The sequence below is a fragment of the Ascaphus truei genome, chromosome 3 (genome assembly GCF_040206685.1).
Source record: "Ascaphus truei isolate aAscTru1 chromosome 3, aAscTru1.hap1, whole genome shotgun sequence".
NCBI lineage: Eukaryota > Metazoa > Chordata > Amphibia > Anura > Ascaphidae > Ascaphus > Ascaphus truei.
In genome coordinates, this window is record NC_134485.1 from 35,560,628 (window position 1) to 35,585,727 (window position 25,100).

The 25,100-nt window shown below is 40.8% G+C and overlaps 2 protein-coding genes across 2 annotated transcripts in view; one reads left to right on the forward strand and one right to left on the reverse strand.

Annotated features, from left to right (window-relative positions):
* The first annotated feature begins 4,105 nt into the window (after positions 1 to 4,105).
* ATP5PF (ATP synthase peripheral stalk subunit F6) lies at positions 4,106 to 13,146 on the forward strand. Its single transcript, XM_075593950.1, has 4 exons — positions 4,106 to 4,253; positions 7,263 to 7,451; positions 10,714 to 10,838; positions 13,013 to 13,146. Exons 2-4 carry the CDS (start codon positions 7,282 to 7,284, stop codon positions 13,039 to 13,041), a joined length of 324 nt encoding a protein of 107 aa, XP_075450065.1. The 5' UTR covers positions 4,106 to 4,253; positions 7,263 to 7,281; the 3' UTR covers positions 13,042 to 13,146.
* Positions 13,147 to 14,942: 1,796 nt separating this feature from the next.
* Positions 14,943 to 25,100, reverse strand: part of JAM2 (junctional adhesion molecule 2) — a 96,232-nt gene continuing 86,074 nt past the window's right edge. The window contains exons 9-10 of the mRNA XM_075593949.1: positions 23,744 to 23,783; positions 14,943 to 18,491 (exon numbers count right to left, since the gene is read on the reverse strand). Of these exons, the coding sequence (XP_075450064.1) occupies positions 18,459 to 18,491; positions 23,744 to 23,783 (73 nt within the window). The 3' untranslated portion in view covers positions 14,943 to 18,458. The remainder of the gene's footprint in view (positions 18,492 to 23,743; positions 23,784 to 25,100) is intronic.

Genomic DNA, 25,100 nt, shown 5'->3' on the forward strand with positions numbered 1-25,100 from the left:
ATTTGGTTATTAGATTGTATTAGTTCACCAAGAGAAGTGGTGTAGAGTGAGAATAGCAGAGGGCCAATGACAGAGCCCCGTGGGACTCCAACAGAAACGGGAGTGAAGAGGAGACACTGATAGCGGTTGGATAGGAAGGACACTCCGTCACCGACACCTAGTTGTATTGTCTGTAGATGGTGCAGGGGTCTTGATGATTGTGATTAAAGGATAAGAAGAAATATCCCAACCATCAGATCCACTTGTTTCCCCTTAAAAAAAACAAAAAATCATCTTTATATACTATTTAATGGCAAACATAATGGGTTGAAGATTTCTCCCTGTAAAATAGTTATATATATATATATATATATATAGACATGGCTGGTTCTGCCCCTCCGTCACGTAAGTTCTCCTAGGTATAGACAGTGATAGGCTATCCTGTGGGGTTTGACCCCCCCCCCCTCACGCAACCTCCCTGAGTGGCAGGAGAGGTGATGACACTAGGTGTGTTGCAGCCAATCATGGTGCAGACCATGTGCCCTCCCCTTTTGCATTAGGGAGGAGGGTTCCAAATTATAGAGTCAGTGCCTTCCCACCGGGGAAGAGAGGAGCTCAAGCCCCTCCTTGGGCTGAGAGGACCAAGATCTGTGCATAGCACAAGGCCTCAACATTATCTGCTGGCCAGCACCATCCAAGGGCCTGAAACCCCTTTCCTACTATATGCAACGCTGTTATACCATCTGCAGTGGTTGCTATAAAGAAAGATCCTGTTTATATACTTCTGGCTGAGTTGCAGTCTATTCGCCTGTAGTATAGGAGTAAGACTGTCCTGTTCCCCACAACATCGCGGAAGCTCATCTCTCCTGGACCCTCACAGGTAACCAGCACCACACGTGCCTGTAGCCTAGGCAAAATCTCCCAGAGGTGGGGGGAGCAGTTACATAGTATACATTTGAAAAAATATATCAAGTTCAACCTTTGTTAACTTCTTGTACATGTGTGTGCCAGTGTGTCCTACAGCATGCAGTTTAGAAGCATGTAATGGATGTATTTACCTTTTCATTTCTGGATTTGAAAGCATATATAATTTTGTAAACACAAATACTTAGGAAAAGAGTTAGCAGCCCCACTAGCATATAACATAGAAATAACCCTCTACAAAACTGGCATATTTTCAGTGTCTCTAGGAGCACAGATCACCCTGGTCTCACATCCACTATACTCCAGGTCCCCTTAGAAGACACTGGCAAGACCAGGATTGCTATCAGATGAGAAACAGGGCACAACGGATTTCTGCAAAAAGAATCATTTATTGAGCCAATATCCCTTGTTCATGTTAAAGACCAGGATTGCAACATGAGGCTGAGGACCCGCTGCACGCGCCTGCACGGCCGTCTTGCTTGCCGGTGGTGCGTGCAAGTGTCTGCAGTGAACTTTTTTGGCGCGGGGGGGGGGGGGGGCCAAAACGGGTTGGGAAGCGCGGCCATTGAGCTTGGGGGAGGTGTGGAGGAGGTTGTGGGTCCGGAGGACGGGGGGGGGGGTGATACAAGGGGGCAGATTGATCGGGCTGTAAAGTCCCCAACCCCGGCTGCGAGAAACACACACATTTATACACATACACACACACACATACATACACACTTCCACCCCTACCTTTTTGAGGTGGGGGAAGCTGTGACAGCTCCAGCCCCCGGTGCTGATAGTCTCACCAGCGCACCACGTGACGCGTCACCGCTCGGGACCACAATCCTCTTGCATCCCCTGGCGGCTGACGCGTCACAGCGCATAGTGAGCCTTGCAGTGAGGAGGGACTGGGGCCGGCTCGGGAGGACATCATGGGCAGGTGAGTGACGCGCACGCCGCCGACCGCAGCGGGTCTTCAGCCTGAAACAAGTCAGTCAATAGTCAGCATTTTCTTTGTTGATTGGCTCACCAGCGATGACCTTGACAGCAGGATATTATCATGCTAGAGAACAAGGCCATATTGTGCTGGAACCACAGGTATTCTGGAGGTAAGATTGGGATGCCTATGTTACTGGAGACCCTCACTTTTGAAAATACTAAAATTATTACAGAAAAGCAAAGTAGATTGAACAACAATGTGCTGCCTCTAAATCTTTAGTGGTGCGTTATTTAGGACTTGGGTTGTTACTGGCCTATATTCACTAAAGATATGCTCCTACGACTTGATTAATATCTGTGTCATTTGTAATGTGAGCGTGATCCTGGCTGACAAAACACATCTTTTACATTGTTATTTGAAATATTAAACACTATATTCATTCATTTATATCAGTTATATAAAAATGCATGTGATTGTAGTCCTGTTACCAATGCCACTCCATAATTTTCCAGCTCAGCCCTTCCCATAATGCACTTTATTTTGCTCTTTTCTACGTCTACATTTAAGACGTGGCAAGAGGTCTCACTGATTACCTTGCCCCACCTTTCTGTATACTGTTATACATTGTGCACTTTCATTTACTCCTATTACATCTGTCTGTCTCCCAATACCCTGCTATTAATGCAAAGTCTCCAGGGTAGAGAGTTTGAATCTATGTCTCCAGCACCTCCGTTCTAATCCCTTTATATTCAGTTATGAAAAGTGCTGAGAACAGTGTCAGCACTATATAGAAACAATAATCCATTATCTTCTTCTAGCTCAGAGCGAGCCATTTTAGCTGTAATAGGAGGATCAGAGACAGATTCCTCAGCAGTCCTGGATTCCGCCTCTTCCTCAGTAATGCAGCGGAAAACACTGCAAAAACAGGAAGAGACACAAGGCCCAGGGAGAATAATGAGGAAGCAGAAGCAGTTGGATGTCCGCAACCTCAAAACCTCCGTTATCCCGTCACAAATAATTTACTTACAAACTAAAGTTGGCGTCCTTCTGATCCTACATGACCAGGGATCCTCACCGTGTTTGTCATATACATAACTGTACCCACATTGTACCGCGCTGCGGAATATGTTGGCGCTTTACAAATAAACGTTGATAATAATGTAGAGAATTGTTGCCGAGGGCTGATTGCTGCTGCAGCTTTCAGAGAAACAGCCAGCAATCTGAATGGAGAAAGGCTTCCTCTCCTGTTCAGGGACAAGTCAGTGCAATAGTGAGCACCCCGGGTTCCAGAAATATCTATAGCACTGTGTGAGAGAAAGAAAAAGAATGGGTCTGCGAGTATTGATCACGATTATTGTACTGGTTTGTTTTTATATTGTGGGTGGCGCTCTTCTTGAATTGCAGCTTTGAGGACTTTGTGGATTCTTCGGTGTTTCGGCGATCACTTACACCTTCATAGCACTGGGAGCACCGTGATACAAGTGGTTAGCAAAATGCTACACATTTTCATAGCTTATGTTATGTGTCAAATGGTGATGTAACATATGTTCAATTCTGTATATTTTTGGGATGTGAACTTACTGACACCATTGACGTTAAGTGTGATTTATGGCATGTCGTCAATGATGACCGGGATGTCACACACCACATAGCGGCTGCTAGGTTTAGCGTAACTGAGTATCAATGTATTTATATCTATTTTAGTGTACATTTGTACACCACGTTTAGTTTTTCTACAGCAAACCTTTTGACAATGAAAGAGTTAATTAAAAAAATATAATGGGGGTTTGTTGTTCAAAAGGTGTAATTGCATAAGTTTAGAAGGTAGGAAAGGGGTAATGTAACCGTTCAAATACCTTTTATTTTCTGTAGTGCTCGCTTAAAAAAAATGAACTAGCAACCTAGAAATATATGTAACAGTTCGATTTGCATGTCTGCAACACAGTGGGTGTCATATTTATGCAATCTCCATGAAGAAAAAAAAATGCTTATTGAGTAGTTTATATCAGTTCTTTCCACCTCCTATTGTATTTTATGTATTTTATGTGCATTCTGTGCGCACCCTGAAGAGGACATCCTCAGAGGTGACACACGGAAATGGACATGCCCAAAGGTGACACCTTACTCGACATCCTCAGAGGTGACAGGGAACTGGACATCCCCAGAGGTGACACACGGGATTAGACATCCCCAGAGGTGACACACGGGATTAGACATCCCCAGAGGTGACACACGGGATTAGACATCCCCAGAGGTGACACAAGGGAGTGAGAGAAGCCGCTGGTGATCCCTCTCATCCCTCCTCCTGTTCCCCACGTGGCTGAGTGAGGGGGCGGCGCTCTCCCAGCATGCACCGCGAGCCGCCGTCATCATCCTGCTGCAGAAAGTGACAGGCGCAAGGTGACCGCTTGGCAGTGTCCCGGGAGAGGTGAGTCCCGGTAATATCAGTAGGAAGCACGGGAGGAAGCGGTAGATTCGGGTCTGGCACTTAGCAGAGTTTGATGACCGACCCCCTGACCTAGCGGTTTGAGTAATGACAACGGGGCACGGTTAGGTAGTGAGAGGCCCTGCTCACATAACCGGGATCCGCATTAAGGTGGCGTCTCCCAACCTGACTCCTTGCTAGAGTGTGTGTGTGTGTGTGTGTGTGTGTGTGTGTGTGTGTGTGTGTGTGTGTGTGTGTGTGTGTGTGTGTGTGTGTGTGTGTGTGTGTGTGTGTGTGTGTGTGTGTGTGTGTGTGTGTGTGTGTGTGTGTGTGTGTGTAAATTGTATTAATTGTTATACTTGGCCTCTTCAGTAGCAGAGATGCCAGCAACCCTTATTAGTTTTAGAGACTTGTTCACGTGTTAATCATTTCTCTTTATATCTACTTTGTCCTTTTGGTTCCAGTCCATGTTTCTTCTCTCAGTTTAATATCTATGTTTATTTTCCTTCTATTGCGCATATCCCCCTCAGGCTGCGTCCATGCTGCCGCTGAACACGCCTGGTGCGTTTACTTCAGTGAATGTGAATCTGCACGGCCACACTCACGTGGCATGCTCGGGCACGTATGCTCTCCCAAGCTCGGCGCTTGGGAGACAAAGAAAATTGGTTTTTGAAGCGTGCTCAGCAGCAGTCAATACAGACACACGCACAGAAATAGACCTCTCCCCCCCCCCCTCGCAAAATTATAACAGCCTGCGCTCATGCTTGGAGAGTTGGTCATCGCTCTCAAGCATGCGCGCGCTCAGCGGCAGCGTGGCTGCAGGCTCAGGGTGCGGGGTTGTATTGCATAACTACGGTAGTGAGAGATGCTCATCAGTGTTGCCAGATAGTTCCCAATAACATTGTGGAAACAGCCCAAAAGTAGCCCAATAATAAATACACTGTATACACAAGGTAATCAAATCACCATGACATTAAAATTCAGCAGGATAGCAGCTATGTGAATTACGAGATGCACAAACACAATATAAATATGTCAAATAATCCCCATTAATTCCTTATCGTAACCCCCTCCAACCCAATGAGTTACCCTTGCACGAATGGGTTAATGGAAGGGGGCGGTGCCCCGTGCATTAAACTGCAGAGGAATACATTTCTGCAAACATCATGTAACAGGAATGAATGGGACCCACAAACCTGTTTTAGCCGGGAGATTAATATGTCTCGCCCATCGTTACCTCCTACATGGAAAGCGACGTCCTGCTGCCCGCAATCTCATCTCTTGCACACACTATCATGCTCACAATCCCTACGCTCTGAAAGTAATGCCCCTAACCCGCAAGGACTGTGTACGTAATTATTAATCACTGAGGAAATCATTGTCAGCCTGCCCTGCCTGCACTCGTACACAGGCAGAGGGGCATGATTAAAAAGCCTGTACATGTGATTCGCGGCGGCGGGACAACATGCAGACTTGCAGAGGGTTGTGGGCAGCTTCCCCAATGGCCCCTGCTGTAACTTACAGGTTTACTAATAGACACTTCATTGCAATCTTCACAGTGGCCACTGGGTGTCACTATAGCCCAAAAAATAGTGGAAGAAAATTAAAGCGGCCCAAAAAACGCAACCCGCCACAAGCTAAAATTTCCCGCGGAACTGGGTCTCAGACTAGCCCAGTTGGGCGGGAAACCCGCAGACATGGCAACATTGATACCCATCACCTCTTGCAATTACATTGATGCTTTCAGCTCAAATACTTTATGACCGTGACTTTTTGTTTAGAATTGAGCAGTTAGAATCCGGGGTCAGTATCACATTATCCCCTAATCTCCCGTGCGAGAGCTCAGCTGCAGAGCTGTGTGATTATTCAGTGTGAAAGCTCAGCAGAAGTGCTGGCAATACGTGGGATAGCAATGGCCTTTTAGTTAGTTGAGGAACCGCTCGCTGAGGGGATTATTTGATGCACTTTTTAGGTTCTTGGCCAACCTTCTAGTCACTATTAAATCTTTGCAATCTTAATATTTTTTTTTTCTCATTAAAATTAACTTAAATAAAATAAGTTGTCATTTTTAGAAATTAAAACTGAAGGTTTTGTGTAAATTTAACGTTCTTCTTTTGTAAATGTAAATACATTACTTTGAAGAAAAGGGAACATTCTGCGTGATTTGTCAGCAATGTACTGAAGCTGAGAAATCAAGCAGCCTAAAACCTTTTCTTTTATTATGGACCTCTTTGGGGCCAATAATAATTTGGGCATAGTCATCATGGTTACCTAACTCGTGTTCATGATGTATATTTAAAATTCACAACCTCCTGGTCCTGATTAGGCCCAATAGATGTGGGGGGGAAGGGATACTCCTTGAGAGTCATAAGGTATGCTAGGACAGATCGTAGTAGTAGACTCAAATCGCTGTCTATGAGATGATAAACACAAGATTTCCCCCTCCCTTTATTTTTTATTTTTTTCCTTAAATGATTTTTTTTTGTTCGTGTGTGCCTATTTTTGTTTTATGTGCATTGTATCGCAAGCATAAATCGTATGGGCCCTTGAATTGCCCTCGTGTATAATTGATTTGTTCCATGTGCAGGCGATTATACAGTCCCCCACATCCCATGCGATGTAAATTTACCTTTCCCCCTTTTTATATTTTGTACCCTTGTAAAATCTACAAATAAAGTGGGGTGGTTTTTTTTTTTCTTCACAACTTGGATCTAAAAGAAAGCAACTTTAGCAATGGTATTCCGTCATAGGAACGATCTGTACTGTTGTTGAGAGTTGAACCACTGCTAAAGTCTGCAGGGCCGATCAATGAGATGACTAGTTTTAGACATAAAGGGAATATTTATTTAAATGTTATCTAAAACTTTTCACACCACCGTAAGATCAGCAGAGTTTAGTTTCATTATGACAGTTATTATGTTGCATGTGATCTTTAAAGATAAAAGTATAATTAGAACAGCTCTGTGCTGCAGATGCCGAAAGTGAATTCCTTAATCTCTTGTCTTTTTCTAGTTAAGATTAGCGTGACATCATGATCCTTCAGCAACTATTCCACTTGTCCTCTGTCTTCCGCACGTCTGTCTCTGTCCATCTGCGTAGGAACATCGGACTGACGGCCATCGCATTTAACAAGGCCAAAGAGCTGGATCCGGTTCAGAAACTCTTTGTGGACAAGATCAGAGAATACAATACAAAGAGCCTGTAAGTAAAATAACATGGCAATGACACAATGCATATGGTCTTAGTATGCTTAATGTTTGCCAAGCAAAATAATGTTTCAGAAAGACTTCAATGAATAATGTGCAATGGTTCATTCATTACACTAAGTTTAAATATGTATGTGGATATGTCTATCTATTTATCTCCAAAACACAATTGATGTCAGTAGTTAGGTCAGATCTTGTATGCTTTGTAGTTGGTGTAGTTCGCAAATGGCTACTCACAATAGAATAGAGATATCAGGCAGTCATCCAACTTAAAGCTGCAGTTCAGTCAATATCCTGCATGTGTGTTTTTTTTTAATTAATCTGTTCTGTAGTAAGAAAAAATACTGTTAGCATTTTCTGTTTTAAAAAAAACAACTTTTAAAGACCAATTTTCTTGTATTCTATTTTAACAAGCCATTTGCTAGGGCACTGCCCCTTCATGTCCTGTCACAAGCCCTGGCACACCCCTTTGTCAGCCCTGCCCTCCCTCTAGCACATGTCCGTGCAGGATTGCTCATGAATATTCATGAGCTTCCACTGACAGACAAGCAGAATATAAACAGATCCCTTCACTAATTATGTCACCAAATTTTGACCTATCAATACATGGAGAATGAATTGACCTGCAGCTATACAGTTCTTTAGGTAATTATAGATTGCACACAAAAAAATATTGAAGTAAAAAAATAAATTAAAAAAAAAAAAAAGACTGAACTGCAGCTTTAAGGGGTGGATGTTCCCATAGATGTGCAGCAATATTCAGCAGTCATACACAGTGAAATACAATTGAAGGCTTGCACTTAAGAAGATTTTCAAGCGCAGTACATAACATGTAGCAGGTGCACAGCGGGTCGCAATCTTCCTGTGTACCGCACTGCTCTCCGAAATGCTTCCGCATCCACGCCGGGGGTCACACGTCACTTCCGATGTGGCAGGAACCTCCGGAGGAATCGGTGGTGCAGATGCGCTCTTGGTGCTCTCTCTCACAGATCTCTTGCTGAAACACTACGCGTTTCGCCGTTGGTCTGCACGGCTTCGTCAATACTTGGAGTGCTGAAGGGGTCGCAGCACCACTGGCAAAGCACAGTTACGTGATCACGGTGACCCTTAACCAGGATACGTAAGAAGAGTCGTCCTCTTCCATTTCCTTTCACTGCAGATCGCGTCCTGTGCTCCACGGGAAAGCAGGGCACGAGCTGACTGAAAAGAAGGCGCTCATTGGACATGATGTAGCCACTATGTCATGGGACCCCGGCAGTGCCAGACCCCATTACATAGTGACTACGTCTTGGGGTACGCAAAGGGTTCAAGCAACTGTATATTATTACAAATGAGTGTTTCACTTCCCTCCAGGGACACTGGATTAAAGAAAATCTGCCACATATGTTTGTCTGATTGACCAATGATTGCATCGTAATTACCGAACAAAGTAAAAAGGACTGTTGACGTGAAACTTAAAACTGTCATACATAATGCAAAGATAAAGATGGTAATAACCATCAAAATGTGCTGGTTTAAATAGTGATCTAAAAATACTTGTCCAATTGTTTTTAATTTTAGTTAATCAACTAAAGTTCACCCTATTTAAAAATGCCAGTGTCCTTAGTTTAGTTTTGTGCTGAAATGTAACTTAGGGATAGTATCCAAATCATGCAGCTATTTCATTTGCAGTGACACAGCTGAGCTGTGTGCCGTGTATTAGTAACGCTTCATGCAACTGCAGTCCGTGTGTTCTGGGCTAATATACTAGCTGCCATTCAGCAGCAGTGTGCAATGCGAGGTGTATCCTGTCCATAGCGCCATCCATGTACATAGTGCTTCACAGCAGTAATGCGCGTAGGAGACCGAAACGGAATAAGCACTTCATACAGAAAAGTAGACATTCGTTAAAGGAGTTCCTGCCCCAAAGAGCTTACAGTCTGTCTTCACCTTTTTTTTAGCCCTTGGGAATCATGAGTTGGAGGAAAGCGTCTGTTTATTGTTTTATTTGATTTATTTTTCATGGGTTTTGGTTGTTTTTTTTCTGCTGCTTGTGAGTGATGTTAAAGGGACATTTCTTTTAAAAATGAATACCCCCCCCTTCCTTTAGGTTGGAAGCAGGGGTCTGCTGAGCTGCATTAATTTCGGCACCGGGGACCCCTGCTTCCCGAGATACTTACCACTCCGGATAATGTCGCGACTTCCTATTGGCTCCCGTGGTGTCGGAGACTTGAGCCGCCATGTTGCGTGCTCAGCCGGGGCTGTTTACCAGTATGAGCTACGGAGATACGTATTTCTGGAAGTAGGGGGTCTACAGAGCTGAAATCAACGCAGTTCAGCTCTGGAGACCCCCTGCTTTCCACATAATAATATTGTAAAAACAGGTGGAAATGTACTTTTTTTTCTTCTTCTGTTTTTAATCCTTTCAGTGACAAAAGGAAGTACTGTTTTGTGTCCTTCAGATATTCTCACAACACCAAAACATTGGTAGCTTGATTTGAATTTTGGTTCAAAAGCTGTAAGCATGTGGAAATCACAGTTCTAGGTCAGATCCAAACAGATACAGTATTAACACGTTATTAAAAATATTATTATTCATATATATTCTTTGTGTAAATGTCATTTTTACATATAACATTGTATCAAATGTAAATGTTACATATAAAAGTAAGGCTGTTTGAAGCCTCCGCTGCTGCAACTAGCTGCAGATTCTGAACTTCAACCCATGTAAAGGAGACAGACACAATCAAACAGTTATACGTTCATCATTAAATCACTCCTGACTATACTTGACAACACAGATTTTTATAGGCGAATCTATAGTAGTATTGCAATATGATTTGTGATTTTGTAAGCATTTGGTTGCGGATCATTGACCTTTAACTGTCCTTTACAATAGGCAGAGACGCCCACAAGAAATAAAATAATTCTTATATACGCTTGAGGGTTTTTATTGGTGCTTTAATTGAGAAGTCGCATACTGAACCACAAGGGCTTGAGAAAAGGCTGCATGAGGCCCGAAATGTTGCTGTTCAGTATTTGACTCTTCTCAAATAAAACCACTATTTCCACAAAATGTAGTTCATTTGTCGGGCACCGGTATAAGGGAAACATACAGTCTGCTTCTGTGTTTCAAAAGTTGTAAGTTAAGTCAACAGTGCATATTATAATGGTGTAGTATAGTGTCCCGTTTCTATACTTGCTATGGTGACCTCGTGTAACCCACAACAAATTTGCTTTCTGAAATAAAACTTGACTAATTCTGGTCATTATTGCAGGAAAGCTGCTGGTCCTGTGGACGCAGGTTCTGAATATCAGAAAGACCTGGCCGAAGATATTGGCAAACTTCAAAGGCTATATGGTGGGGGAGATCTGGCTACATTTCCAGAGTTCAAGTTTGAAGGTAAATACGTCCTTCAGTAAACGTATAAAATGGATACTAGGATTGCTGATTTGTAACGCATGTAAAACAAACATTAATATGACTGAAAGTCTCCATTTAGAAATAGAAACTGTATCATATACTGAGAAATACAAATGTCCTGAAATATATATTTAGCGGCGCTGGGTACAAGTAGAGGGATAAAAAAATAAATGATTTATTGATGCATACACCACCTGGTAGCATTTCTGTCCTTTAAAGGGACCTTCCTCATGGGTTTGGTGAAGCAGCCTGTAAATATGCAGATAGCCGTGACTGAGGCAATGGCCTGGAAAGCAAAGGAGCTACCACCACTGGTGTCTTTAACCTCTTCAGTGCTAGAGGTGACTGCTTTGTGCAGTCACGTGCCCCTTTGGCACTGGAGGGTTTAATACATTAAACATGGAGCTCTATCCAAGCGTGAAGGTCATAGTGCACTGGAAATGCAGCTGATCAGTTAGTTTGCCCCAGAATGCTTAGAGCCACATCAACCGAGCTAAATGGGAGGTGTTTTCATTTCAAAATGATCTTGTCACAGCAATATAAGCATTTTATTATGTTATCCTTCAGTCATTTATTTTATTTTGTCCCTATGCAATATGCCATTTGATTTTTAAATCGTATTACACAATAAACAACCTGTGGGATTGACATTGAAGCTATCACAATTCTACTATCCGCTCTTTACAATGCTGAATAGTCAACGCAACGCAGTTACCATTTTGAAGCGGAAATCCAAGTGCGTGTGCGTGCGTGTGCGTGCGTGTGTGCATTCGTGTGCGTGCATGTGTGTGTGTGTGCATGCGTGTGTGCGTGTGCGTGCGTGTGTGTGCGTGTGTGTGTGTGCATGCGTGTGTGTGTGCGTGTGTGTGCGTGCGTGCGTGCGCGCATTTGTTTTTTTAACGTACTGTAGGTTTGAAGCAAGGGGTCTCCAGCGTTGAACCCCCTAGATACTTACCTTTACCTTTGCAGGTACTTACCTCCGTAGTGGGTGCCGGAAGCTGCTCTAGCTTGGGTTCACATATTGGCCGTTTTTCAAAGCTCCTGCACGCAAATAGGAAGCCGTGACATTATCCGGTGCAGCTTCCTATTGGCCCACGGGAGGCAGGAACTTTAAACCTGAACCGGAGATTCTAGCGCCCCATACGGAGAATTGAAAAAAGTATAGAAGTGTGATAATAAACGCATATATTCAAGTAAAGTGAATTCAGTGATATAAACACAGAGAAAATAATGGATTACTCTAAGTGCAGCCAGTGTGATATCTATTAATAGATAGTGAAAAATAGGTTAAATAAACCTGACAAAAATATGGTCTGCTGCTCGTCCGATATGATGAATCAACCTCACAGATGGAAACGTGTAAAGAAAAAAGACAGCGCACGACTCGTGTGTGTGTGTGTGTGTGTGTGTGTGTGTGTGTGTGTGTGTCTGTGTGTGTACGTGTGTGTACGTGTGCGCACAAACAAGGTACATGCTGGGTGCATACAACCACTATATATATATATAAAGACCAAAATATACTTATCAATAGTCCGGGTGCTTGCAGATGGACAGGGAACACCAACCTGTCTCCAAAGTACACAGGAATAGAGAATCCGCAGCACTCATGAGTAGGAAAAAATATTTTAATTATCAAAAAGTCATCAGGCAGTCAGACAAACTCCAGAGTGACGTACGTTTCAGATCCCAAGGTTTTTTCGTATGCACGTATAATTTTTTTATTTATTTTTTCTAACACACTGAGTCGTGCGCGCTGTCTCTTTTCTTTACATGACCCTATACGGGGGTAAGTATCTCAAGAAGCAGGGTGTTCCTGGACCTGAAATTAATGACATTCAGCCCCGGAGACCCCCTGCTTCAATCCCATGTTTACATTTTATTTTAAACTCTGCTTGGATTGCTGCTTTCAGTTACTTGTGCTGAATGAAGTGTCTGTCTTGTATGTTTTATCTCCTATTCAGTATCCTGAGAAATACATATTTCCTGAGCCGGGGAAGCACTTTGCTCCATTCAAATACATGTGATTTAGTTCCAGTACAAGGAATCCATCTTCACAGCATATTGAATAGGGGCCTATGTGTATAAGTCTATGCAATGAAAGCCACTGCCATTGTAATACATCATTACTCACTGTATTGTTTCTCTATTTTTAGAGCCTAAATTTGAAGAGTCTGCAAAATAACCTTCCCACTTGGCGCCGAGAGCAGAAATGTCACCTGTCCCCTCTACTTATGTGTTCCTAATACATTCAGTGGTAACTTAATAAACCGTTTTGGTGTTTCCCTAATTGTTTGTCTCGTATTCAATGAAGGTTACTTTTGAAAGATGGCCTGGGAGCTAAGCACATCTTCATCCCTGGGGTTGTAAAGGGAATTACCCACGTGGGCTCTGAATAGATGTAAACAAGATGACATTAATACTTTTGAATCTGCAATCTCTGTTACTGTATTGCTTTATTTTATAGTCCGTTGCATTGATTTATTTAAGCAAAAAATAACGGTAAATTAGCAATCTGTCCATTTTTTTTAATGTAACTATAAAACCTTTTTAAAGAAAACAATATACAAGAACAAAATTACTATCATTATATAGGGCAGGAGTGGTCAACTCCAGTCCTCAAGGGCCACTGTCTGGTTTTAAGGATATCCCTGCTTCAGCACAATTGAACGACCTGTGCTGAACAGGAATATCCTTAAAACCTGACCTGTTTGTGGCCCTTGATGACTGGAGGTGGCCACCCCTGATATAAGGTGTTTTATTCACTGTAGAAGACATTCCCTATTTGTATGCCTAGAACTACAATCTTGTATAATGTATTCTAAAAAGTAACTACACATACTGTACACGTGTTTGTGTGTGTATGTGTTCTATCTATATTATAATATAAGAAATTCCCAGACTGTTATAATAGTATCGTATATCATTTGTTTTGAAGCTATGGCATGCTTTTTACATTACGTTTGAACTACAAATCTGAGCTTGCAGACAATTAGCACAGTAAGTTTGGTTAAAACTGTAGAAACATGCTGTTTTTAGGAATTTGTTTGTGATATTTTGTGCTGAGCATTACCTGCCGTTTAAAAAATAAAATAAAAAAATACACTATTTACGTTCCTAAATTCCATGATCTAAAAATAGGAGAGGACCTGGCTCATTTCCCAGAAAAAAAGTAATCCTTCAGAGTAAGAATTTGAAGCATTTGAGATCTGTACTACCGTCTTCTCCACCACCTGGGTATTGTTGTGGGAAGTGTCACGATGCTTTGAGCTTCAGTGATCAGCAGAGAACAGGAATATAACTACACTTGTGAACTTTTTTGAGACACGTCCATGATGTTTCCTTAAGTTTTATATATGTTGTAGGGAGGGGGTTTATAAAGAAAAGGCATTTATTCAATGGCTTTTATTTATTAGTTATTTTTGTCAGGTTATTCATCCAGACGGCATTCAAGTTTTTTTTTTCAAGGAAAGATCAAAATCCCACACATTGATTTACTCTACGCAACACGACATATCCTGTGATGAGGAAGTGAATGGATGAATGTTGTTGCCATGTAAATTAATTTATAGTATGTGTGGTTTCCATAGTCTGTCACATGTATTGCATTATTATTTTATAACGTGAAGCATTCAATCTGCATGCAAACTACCACCAGACTTTTACTACATATGATCCTAAGGGCTGGCATAGGGACGTAGATAGAAAAGTCCTATTATATTTATGATAATGCCATTGCTTCTAGTCCCTCCGTACCAGGTTTCCTCCCTGGAAAATGTCTCTTACTTTCTATTTCTCGGCTAGACGAGGAGAGCAGGGAGCCTTGTAGGGGCTGGTAGAGCCTTATTCGTTAAAAAAATTATCCTACCCACATTTGGGTGGGCGTTAATTCCTACTCATTTGTACTGGCATGAAGGGACAAGAAGAAATAAAATGATCAAATTTGGAAAAGTGTATTTCCACTTCTTTAATCCAGACCACACAGCTACAGTATCTTTAGATGCCGAGCCTCATTAGGACCATCAGAACATGATGGCAGTGAAAGGAAGCTAGAAAATGGCTCAACAGAAACAAACCACATATGTAAACGGAGAATCTCACTTTATTGTTTTTAGATCCTTTTTGTCTCCTACATAAAAAAATTTTATACAGATTCTACAAGGATCAAAAGTGCTACAAAAGTAAGTTCATTTTTTATTAATTTGCCAATGTGAAATGTTCTCTTATAACTATGCACACGTTAGTCCAATACATTTTAAAAGATGTCTTTTTATAAGGACGTGGTGCAAGGATGTTCCCATCAAAGCTCCTGTATTATACAGATAATTCACAAGACGGTGGATACAAGAAGTCAACGCCGAAAGCATGGGGGGGAAAAAATACAAGCTCTGTAAGGATTACCTCTTACAGGTCTAAAGACATCTATACATTCTCAGTGTGGTTTTTCAAATACTTTTCCAAATGAGGCACATTTTCAATCCATGCAATAATGTACGCAAGGATAGTGTGATTAACAGGAAAAACTAATAGCTTGCTAAAAATTAATTACTTATCTCTTAAATTGGACTATTATGTGCCATTTATCTTCCCTTTAACTGTTCTCCCGACTGCCAATAAGTGGCACTCGCATGGCTCCCTTTTTAGTTGTTCACACATAACCTTTGCAGAACCACTATTTAAAGGGCTTTTGGAGGGCCCTTGATTGGAGTAACTGAGTCCGGTGTACTCATAATAGAAATCAATATTGTTAATATTGAGGTCTTTGTTACGCTAGGGTAGGTATCTTAAAGGAGCATTCCAAGCCATCTTTTATGTAATTTTTTTTTTTCAATACAGGATTAAAGCTCCAGGTACCTCCTGATTCCAGAGATAGACATCCGAAGGGGGTGCCGGTATCTCCTGCAAGTTTAAAGATGCTGCGTCACATGGGCCAATAGGGAGCTGCACCGGATGACGTCACAGCTTCCTATTGGCCCATAGGGGCTGGGAGATTTGAAAAGCAGCCATAGTGTGAACCCTGGAGCGGCTACCGGCCCCCACTAAGGAAGTAAATGCTTCTGGAAGCAGGGGGTCCACAAGCTGAAATTAATGGAGTTCAGTTCCGAAGACCCCCTGCTTCAATCCTGTATTTAATGGGGGAAAACAAAAAAAAACGTCTTGGATTGCCTCTTTTTAAAGCCTACATATTACAGTGTTTATTTCTATTTAGAACTTTTATTTTACTGTGTGTTCATATTTGTTCACAAGTATAAGAAACTGAATGTATCCGTATAAAGCAACAACTAAATATGACTACATGTTTAACATCTAATAACATCTACAGTATGTAGTGAAAAGACTTAGAATGTGATTTTTATCAATAACTATAGCTCATATCCTGACCATCCTAAACGCCTTTTTAACCATTTAAAACAATACTAGACAAAAACCTTAAAATTACAATTGACCTCCCTGTCAACTCCTATTATTGCTATTCCACAGTGGAAAGCTCAATGTTTGCTTGACATTAAGATGTATTTTCTATATAGAGGAGAGCAACACTAGTGTTAGAATTGTATCGTAAAAACCAACACTGTAGAATACTTTCAGAAGCATTAGGATTGGGGTTTCCACATGGCTAAAGGATAAGCCAATAGCTCCAGCATGGTTTTTAATAGTAATGGACAAGCCCATATTGGCAGAGGCTGGTTCCAAGGGCAGAACCCTGCTTGCTGTCAAAGCTACACCCCCTTATAAGTGAATTAAAAATGTACCCAGATAATGTACAATTATTGATTATATCATCCTGGTCATCATAAAACATTTTTTTTTTTTTTTTTGCTGACTTACTCCCCATATTTAGAGCTTTAGGCCAGATCCACAAAGCTCCATTAAATCAGGGCCCAAAATGTGATGTTACCTAGACCAGGAATGGACATCCTGTTCCCTGACGTAATGTGGTAATCTCCCAGCTAATTATATGCAAATACAATGGCCGTACTACTCATAGCACAGGCCTAACGTGGTATCTTCAAATAATATGACATTGTCAGTCTTGGCACAACTGCTATGCAGAGCCCAAAAGAGGGTGTTTGCTAATGTTATTTAAATTATTCCTAGCTGGTGTTACACCCATACATACACTTCAAAAGCCTTATTTCATGGTCTGGATGTTAGTAACGCCACGTTTGAGTAATGATATAACTACAGTAACCTCAACTTTGCGTCCCTGCGTTAACCTTAGCAGACTTTCGTGGATGTGCGATGTTATGACGCAAGCAATACGCAAATTATGCGTTATCACTAACACCCATAGTTCATGTTAAGCTTTTATGGGAAAACTCAACTTAACGTTGTTATTGTCCTTGTAAGATACACAGTCGGTTTTAACGTGACTTCAAGTTAGGTTAACACCATGTTAAGTGACTTAACAGAGCTTTGTGGATCTGGGCCTTAGTATATGTGAATGTAAACAGTCCTGCTAAAAGCCAAAGGACTGACTGATTATGCAATGTTGTCTCTGCACTGGAGGCAGCTACAGAATTGAAAAGAGCAGCATCACTAAAGACAACGGAAGGATTCCCCAATGTTCTATACTGTACATCTATTCACAAACAATGCTGCAGAAAGATAACAGGAATTTTATTTCACACAACACACTGGGGTCTATTTATCAAAGTCTCCTCTCAGTAAAACTGGCGCAAATCTGATGCAAAAAAAAAAAAAGGCACCAGATTTCTTATTTATTTTTTTTAGAAAAAAATCCTATTGTCTTGATCGAGATATTCCTCTGATAAAACTGGCTCAATTCTTTTGCCCCTTCTTTTCTAGCCGGGAGAATGTGGTAATTAGAGCTCATCATCGCTTTTACAATGACATTCACAAGTGCCTACTAACGTGACTGCTTCCAGTTTAGATTCCCAATGGCGTTGCTAAATAATTGTAAGCGTGTTTTCCTAGCCGTGCCATGCTAGTGCTCATATTGTTTATTCTCCCTCACAAACACACACAACGACAGATTACTTATCTACAGCACTTTATGACAGCTTGAAAATACAGGTGCACATATTTACTAAACTGTGCAAGCAGCTACTGTCCGGCTCCGAACATTGAGGTGAACGGCAAGACTACTTCCCTGGTTCAGGAACGGTGACGGAGAGCTGGTTGTTTCTGTAATACTACTGGTTAGAAAACAGTAAGTGCATATTACATACAATGCCTGTTCTGTGTCAGCCTGACACAAAATGTTTAGCATGAGTAGTGATTTGCATTATATACATACAAGTGAGCTCGGAAACTTAATGATGAATCTACCTTTTGTGCAGTGCTTAGTGACTATGATACAGACTGGAAACACACGGTTGAGAGCAGCTTTAACCCTTATTGCGCTTGAGGAGTCCCCAGTAGATGACTTCGTTTTGGACTGACCAAGAAATTCAGTATAAATCAATACACTTTTTACATAGTAACATTTTGTTCTCACGCATATCATTGGTTTGGTATCATTTGTGTAAAAATAGATATTTTTCCGTTCTATCATATGCACAATGGTGTCTCTAATACAAGAAGGCTGAACGTGTAGGAAGTAGTTGGTTACCAAGGCTTTCTTCACAAAATGTCTTCTCATATGATAAATGACTTTGTGTGCTTGAAATCCTATAGTTAAAAAAGAAACACAAGTTATCACCATTGTCAATAAATAACCATACAAAACAAGATGCGTTGTAGTGCTGTACAGTTATATGTTCACACATTTGCCAACTTTATTTACAAGGTGGACTCCTACAATCTGCAAAAAAATATGTTTCTTTCTCAATAAAAAATATCCTTATTCCAATGTCATTTAATGAAAAAAAAGTAGATCTTCCATGTTTTCCCACCAAATCTTCTGAAAAGATATTTCACCTGTAGCCCCATTGTGACACGACAGTGAATAACGGTACAGTATGTATTTCATGTGAAAGCATTTCATTCATTTCTAAGGCCACGGATATAGTACAGGCGCACGCGACGGAGCGCATGGCTTCACGCGCCTGCATGAGAAGCGATCCGTGGCCTGTGGGATTGCGCAATGGGGAGGCGTGGCCAGGGCGTGCCCTTGATTTCACGAAAGCGGTTCGCCCTCATTAGCTGAACCGCGCACGTGACCCTGCTGTCGTCGCGCAACAAAAATAAAAAAAATTGTCTTGTGAAAGATCGTCTGCCCCGTCGCTCACGCCGTCGTACGGACTATGGCCGAGGCCTAACATGCACTGACAAGTGATCAATAAGAAGAGCACACAAAGAAGAAATTCAATAATAAAAGCGTTATATACGGCAATCGTTGATTTTTGTTGATTTTACTCCGTGGCTGAAAACCTCTGTAAATGTGTGATCCCGTATCTTTCTGTTTGTTTCAAGCATATTTTGTTAAAAAAAGATTATAATGAGCCCCAGAAATTGAAATAAATATCCTGTATTTTAAAACCGACCAAGAACTCTAAACTTATGACTAATAGAGATGGGTGAAATTTGAGCAGAAATTGAAATTCGCTGCGAATTTGCGAGATTCTTTCAGCTGCAGAACACTCTCAAAAAGGCAGACACTTTTTTTTTTTTTCCGGTCACTGAAAATCTGAAACTGTTTGCGGCTTCCGAACCTTGAAATATGAAAGAGAGACAACCAACCTATTTAATAGTCTCCCAAGCACTATACATCCCCCTCAAACCTCCCTCCAAATAAGATATGGAGACACAATCTGTGCTCAAACAGGAGCACACCTTTGATACATGGGAGATATGCTAAGTATATTTAAATGACTCACATTGACAAACCTAAAGCACCCTGTGAGGAATGGGGTACTGGTGTCAGAGCCAATAGAATCAGAACCTGCAACCTTTGCTATTCTGGGCAGCAGCTCTAGCAGTATGAGCTAAATCAGCTACTGGATAGCACCACTGTCGCAGCAGACTTTTGAGCGGTACTTGTTACTGCTCACACCTGTTGCCCCTCCCCCTGGTTTCCTTTAAATTAGACCACTTCCTGGTTGCCAGTTCAATGTTTCTTGTGCACAAAAAGGAGTGCACCTGAGATACCTCGGGGAAATGCTAATAGCCGGATTGGCCCTAATGTCCAAAGATGGGTAACAGCATTTTACGCTAATCCTTTTGCACAAATACAAATTTCAGGCAAATTATCATCCCTGTTTAAAATTCTCTTGGGTATAAGGCAGTGTGCCCCATTTTCTCCCTTATTATTTGCCGTTTCTCATATTAGATTGAATCAAAATATTAAAGGAGTATCAAAAAGAAAAGGTGTATAAAATATCTTATGCTGATCATAGTTCATCCCCTCATATCACAATTTACTTGTTGAATTTGAGGAGTTTGGTCCTTAACTCAAATTTTAACATTAAAAACTGTAAATCTGAGACATTATGTATTAATTTACCTGAGCATGTTAAACAAATAAAATAACATTTGAATTCCAAATGGAATTCCTACAGATTCAAATATCTTGGTACTCCTTTAACTCATATGATACCTTTTATATCGTGCTAACTATCCTTATTTAATTAAATACCTCACTAAAGAACTAAAACAGATATGCTATATCTGGGATCTGAAGAATAACCAAGGTGTTAAGATGCCTCTCACCCCAAATTCTATATAATACTCCCAATTAAAATTACTCACTTGGTTTTAACAACTTGACAAAATAGAATTTGGTCCCTTGTCTGGAATAATAGGAAACATTGCAAGACCCAGCTTCTTGCCTTTTGTAAAAAGTGTTATAAAGAATTTCCCATTCCCTCCTTTAAATATTACTTGGCTGCTAATTAACATAATCTATTTGCATAGTTTTTGGGCAGAGATTGAAAACTCCCAGATTTCCACTTAATTTAATTACCCTAAAATATATAGACCCTTACTTTTACTGATCAAGGTATTATATGTTTAATAGAATATTTGGATCATGCTTCTACCTTTAGATATCTGGCCTCACACTCTTCCCCCAGATACACCGTTATTTGTCTCGCTTTTCCCCTTTTTTGCACACTTAAGCCTTCTCGCTATGGCAAGCATCTGGTATCAACAGGTTGAAATATGTGTTTAGTGATGAGAACATTAGGTATTTTCCTTAAATCAGAGGATCCCTCTGTTTACCTGTAGGGAAATGGTTGCATTTTTTAAAATCAACTAAAGCATTGGATAACGGGATTTGAGTTTTCAGGGTGGCTTGTAGGATGTAATCCATTTTGAGAGGCTGATGTTTCAAGTTAGATCTAAGGGAGGTCTAAATTCCTCTACTCTGTTCCAAACGCACATCCCTGTTTTCTAAATGATTTATATATGAAAAGATGAGCTCCATCTTGAAGAGTGTTTACTTGAGGACTGGGCAGGCATATGGCTGGGTGTGAGCATCTTGATCTGTTTTGATTTTGGAGAATGGTTCTACACCCCTGTCCGCTTCCTTGCTTTTTTCAAGACACCTTAACTACTTTGTTGGCGTAACTATGAACAATCTGGCACAATGGCCCACATATGGTCGCAATGTCCGTATGTTAATACATTCTGGTCTGAAACTATATCCCAGATTAAAAGTGTAACTGGTATTGGGCTTCCCTTATCTCCTTGGACTTGTTTATATGGCACACCGGTTTTGGGGCTATACTCTCTGAAATGCAAACGAATAACCCATATGTTGAATGCAGCCCAGTGTTTAATGGCAGCGCTCTGGAGGAGCCTTCTCCCTCGCTGTACCAGTGGAAGGAGAGGAGGTGGAATATAATGTGATGGAAAACATCAGCTGGAAAATTCGTGATCCTCCAATTTACACTGTTATGCTTGCTTTATGGTTTACCTGCTTCAATGTGATTTCATTAAACGTTTAATTCATTTTGTGGGGTGTTCCAGCTCAAATTAAGCCTGACAATGTAATTTGGTACAATAAGTGTATTTCAAACAGTTTTTATTTTGTTATGTTATAACTTATCCCACCGCTATTTTTGCATATGACTGTGTTAGCATTTCCTATTTTCTGTACCAATTATTTTCTGAATAAATAAATAAAAAGTTTCAAAAGGCTACAGAAAAGGCTATGTACCCACAGGAGAACTATTTGTACTTACTACCGTGCAGCATTTTCATGCTGTCAAGAAAGGCAGTAAGAAAATAAACGATGCCTTTGAATTCCATTTTCATCTTCAAAACAACAATCAGAGAATAAAGTGTGATTTAAACACACACTGCATCAGATGCATTAAGGGTAACGGACACCTAAAAAAGCAGTTTTATAGTTGAAAATGAAAATGTTTATTTCTTTTTACTGCCTTTTCTGGTGGCATGTAAAGGTTGCGGGCAGAAGTGCCACCATGTGTAGGAAGCTCATGATCTCTCACTATTACTGCACTCACAGCTACATGCTGACACAAATGCTGTGAATCTCTTGTGAGTTCTTTTTTTTGTGAGGGCGATCTTGTTCTAGCTACTGACTACTTTCAAGAGCTGCAGAAATAAAAAAAAATGTTTTTGATAGAGAAGAGCCCTGACACCCTTTCATCTTTTGAGACCATGATTTATCTTTTGATGTATTAAAGAAACTTGAATTTTACATTTGATTTTTATACACTTGTAATGCTGCGTTAAAAGATCCTGTACATCTTTGCCTGCGATGATATGTCGAGCTAAACTTTCTTCTATGTTGTTTCCCCAAAGGAACCCCAGGAGCCCTCCCTCTGGGATGGTTAACACATTCACTTTGAGCTCGTTCCTTGTTCAGTCCTTCACTTCACTACAGGTGTTTACTGTGTTTTGAAGTGTGGTTCTGCGAAATTGGATATAACGGAGATATAAACATCTGAAGGACTCCAGCCCGTGGTCCCTTCTGTATGTATAAATGTTTTCAATGATAAGATAAAAGATTAAACAGTAGAGGAATACCAAGAAAGAGTTGATTTATCATTGGTTATTACAGGATTACAAGCGTAGCAAAGCTAAGCACTGCCACCAGGTACATAAAACAGATTTATCCTCCAATGGTCTGTGAGCCATTAATTGCGGTAGGGACCAGAGACACAATGGCACAGAAACCCATTATCTCTCTTCCCAGCACTGAAATGGCAAACAATCTGGTACATAAATATTTGATACTTGTCAAATAAAATTAAATATAAAGAACAGAATCCTACATCAGCAATTTAATACAGAATACATGTTATCATTGTATACTAATTTCCTGTTAAATAAGTGCCACAGTATATTTATAGCCACCTCTCTCCATTATGTTATTACTTGACAAATAGACTGATTTTGCACATACGTTTTCCAGTAATAATGCTGCGAGTTGAATCTTGAAAATATGTTTCCATATTTAGTTTACTACTCTGTGTGTGAAGGATCTTCTCCATGTAGCATGGGATGAAAACCTCTGAATAGACATTCACATAGGTGAGTGAAGGAACAGGTTAATCAGGTCCCTGATACTGCGTGTGTATCTGAGAACCTGTGCATTGCGCACACGACTCAATATGTCGTCTCTCCCTTGCTCGATAAGATTTAAACGCCTTTCATTTAATTGGAACTTAAACCTCCCCAAGCCAGGGGACGATGGCTTCACCGAATATTAAATAGGGGTTCTCCATATAGAGTGTGTTCTATTTTTATTGGGCTGGAGGATTAGTTTATTGTAAAGAACAGTGCTTTTTAACCGGGTGAAAACAGTTCAAATCTCAGTGTCAACTCTCCTTGTGACCTTACTTCATCTCCCTGTGTGTCAGTCACTAAAATTAGATTGTAAGCTCTGCAGGCCAGGGAGTCTGCCTGTAAAATCCTATGTTATAATGCTGCCATACATTGTCAATGCTACATAGGAAAAAACAAGTGTTACAAACGTCACAGGGTGGCGTAACAATAAACATCCCACTTACGTTTTCCTTTTGCGTTGCTGATTTGTGAGAACTTTCCTTCCTGTTAACGACAATAAAACCGTCATTTGCAGCTGCACTTTACTGTACTTTAAATCCACAGCTTCAGGAGCGTCTCGCGTGTAAACAAGTCTCTTGCATGTTTTATTTTGTGATTCCAGCACAGAATAGGAGAGAATTGACTCATCATATGTCCTTGTTTCTGTCTTTCATACATAGGCCCAGATAATAAGTAAATAGATGGGTAAACATGTACTGTAGATCTGAATAGTGTGATCTGCTCTCTCCCTCTGTGATATTGTAGGCTCACCCTTTTAACTACAAACCCTCATTGATCACTTGTGCTGTAGAAATGTTATCTGTCTCCAGTTATTTATATAGTTACATGTAGCATGGGACAGAACTCACACCTGCGATTCTGAGATCACCCTGCAGTCTGCAAATTCAGCATATCGGGGCCTATTAAAAAGACTAAATGAGTTACCTGTATGCTGTAAATACCCTGGAATCGGCGTGAGTTACTGCCTTATTTTCTAATCTGCCATCATTGGATATTTATCCTGGATTGCGTTGCTTGCTACGCCTTGACTGACAGTCTCAGGACTTGCAATGAAGTCTTAATGTAACTATATTAATAGAGCCTCCCATTTAATGGTAAACTGTAATAAATACTTGACTATGGCATATAATTGATATTGTCTGTTTATTAAGTAAATCTTAATTTCAGTTAATCCAAGTGTGCGTTAGACCCTTTAATTATCCCATTAGGTTACTGTTTTGTTTTTTACATTGTAATCCTCTTCTACGTTCTTACTTGTGAATCCATCATTCAAAGCCAGGAAAAGGCAAAAAACCCGTGCTCCACCAATGTTTTATGGGGTCCTTTTTTGTCTTCTCCAGCCAAGTCTTCTAATGCGGTGGTAACAAATATCTTGGGTACCTGTTTGACCTGGACTTTGGTCACCATGGTTGGTCTCTGGGAACCCCCAGCCTTACATGTAATATTAGTAACACATTCTCCTCTCCCTCCCCCTTTACAAAAAAAGGATGGCTCCTTTACATGGGTTATAAAGATCGGTTTGGCAGTGTAGTTAGCATGTAAACTGCAGCTGTTCTACAGTAAACCATAAAAGAAATATGGAAAATGGCTTACTTCCTTATTTCTTTCAATTTTTACACACATCTGGCTGCAGTTTGGTTTTGGCCAGATATTTCTGCTGTTTTTATGGTGGAAGAAAATGTGCACTTTTGTCAAAATAAGGTGATAATATGGGATGCACTAAAGCAGCTCTGATTGGCTAACTCATTCCGACCAATATGCAATCAAACGTGACTTTGAAAGTTCAATGAATGTAAATAC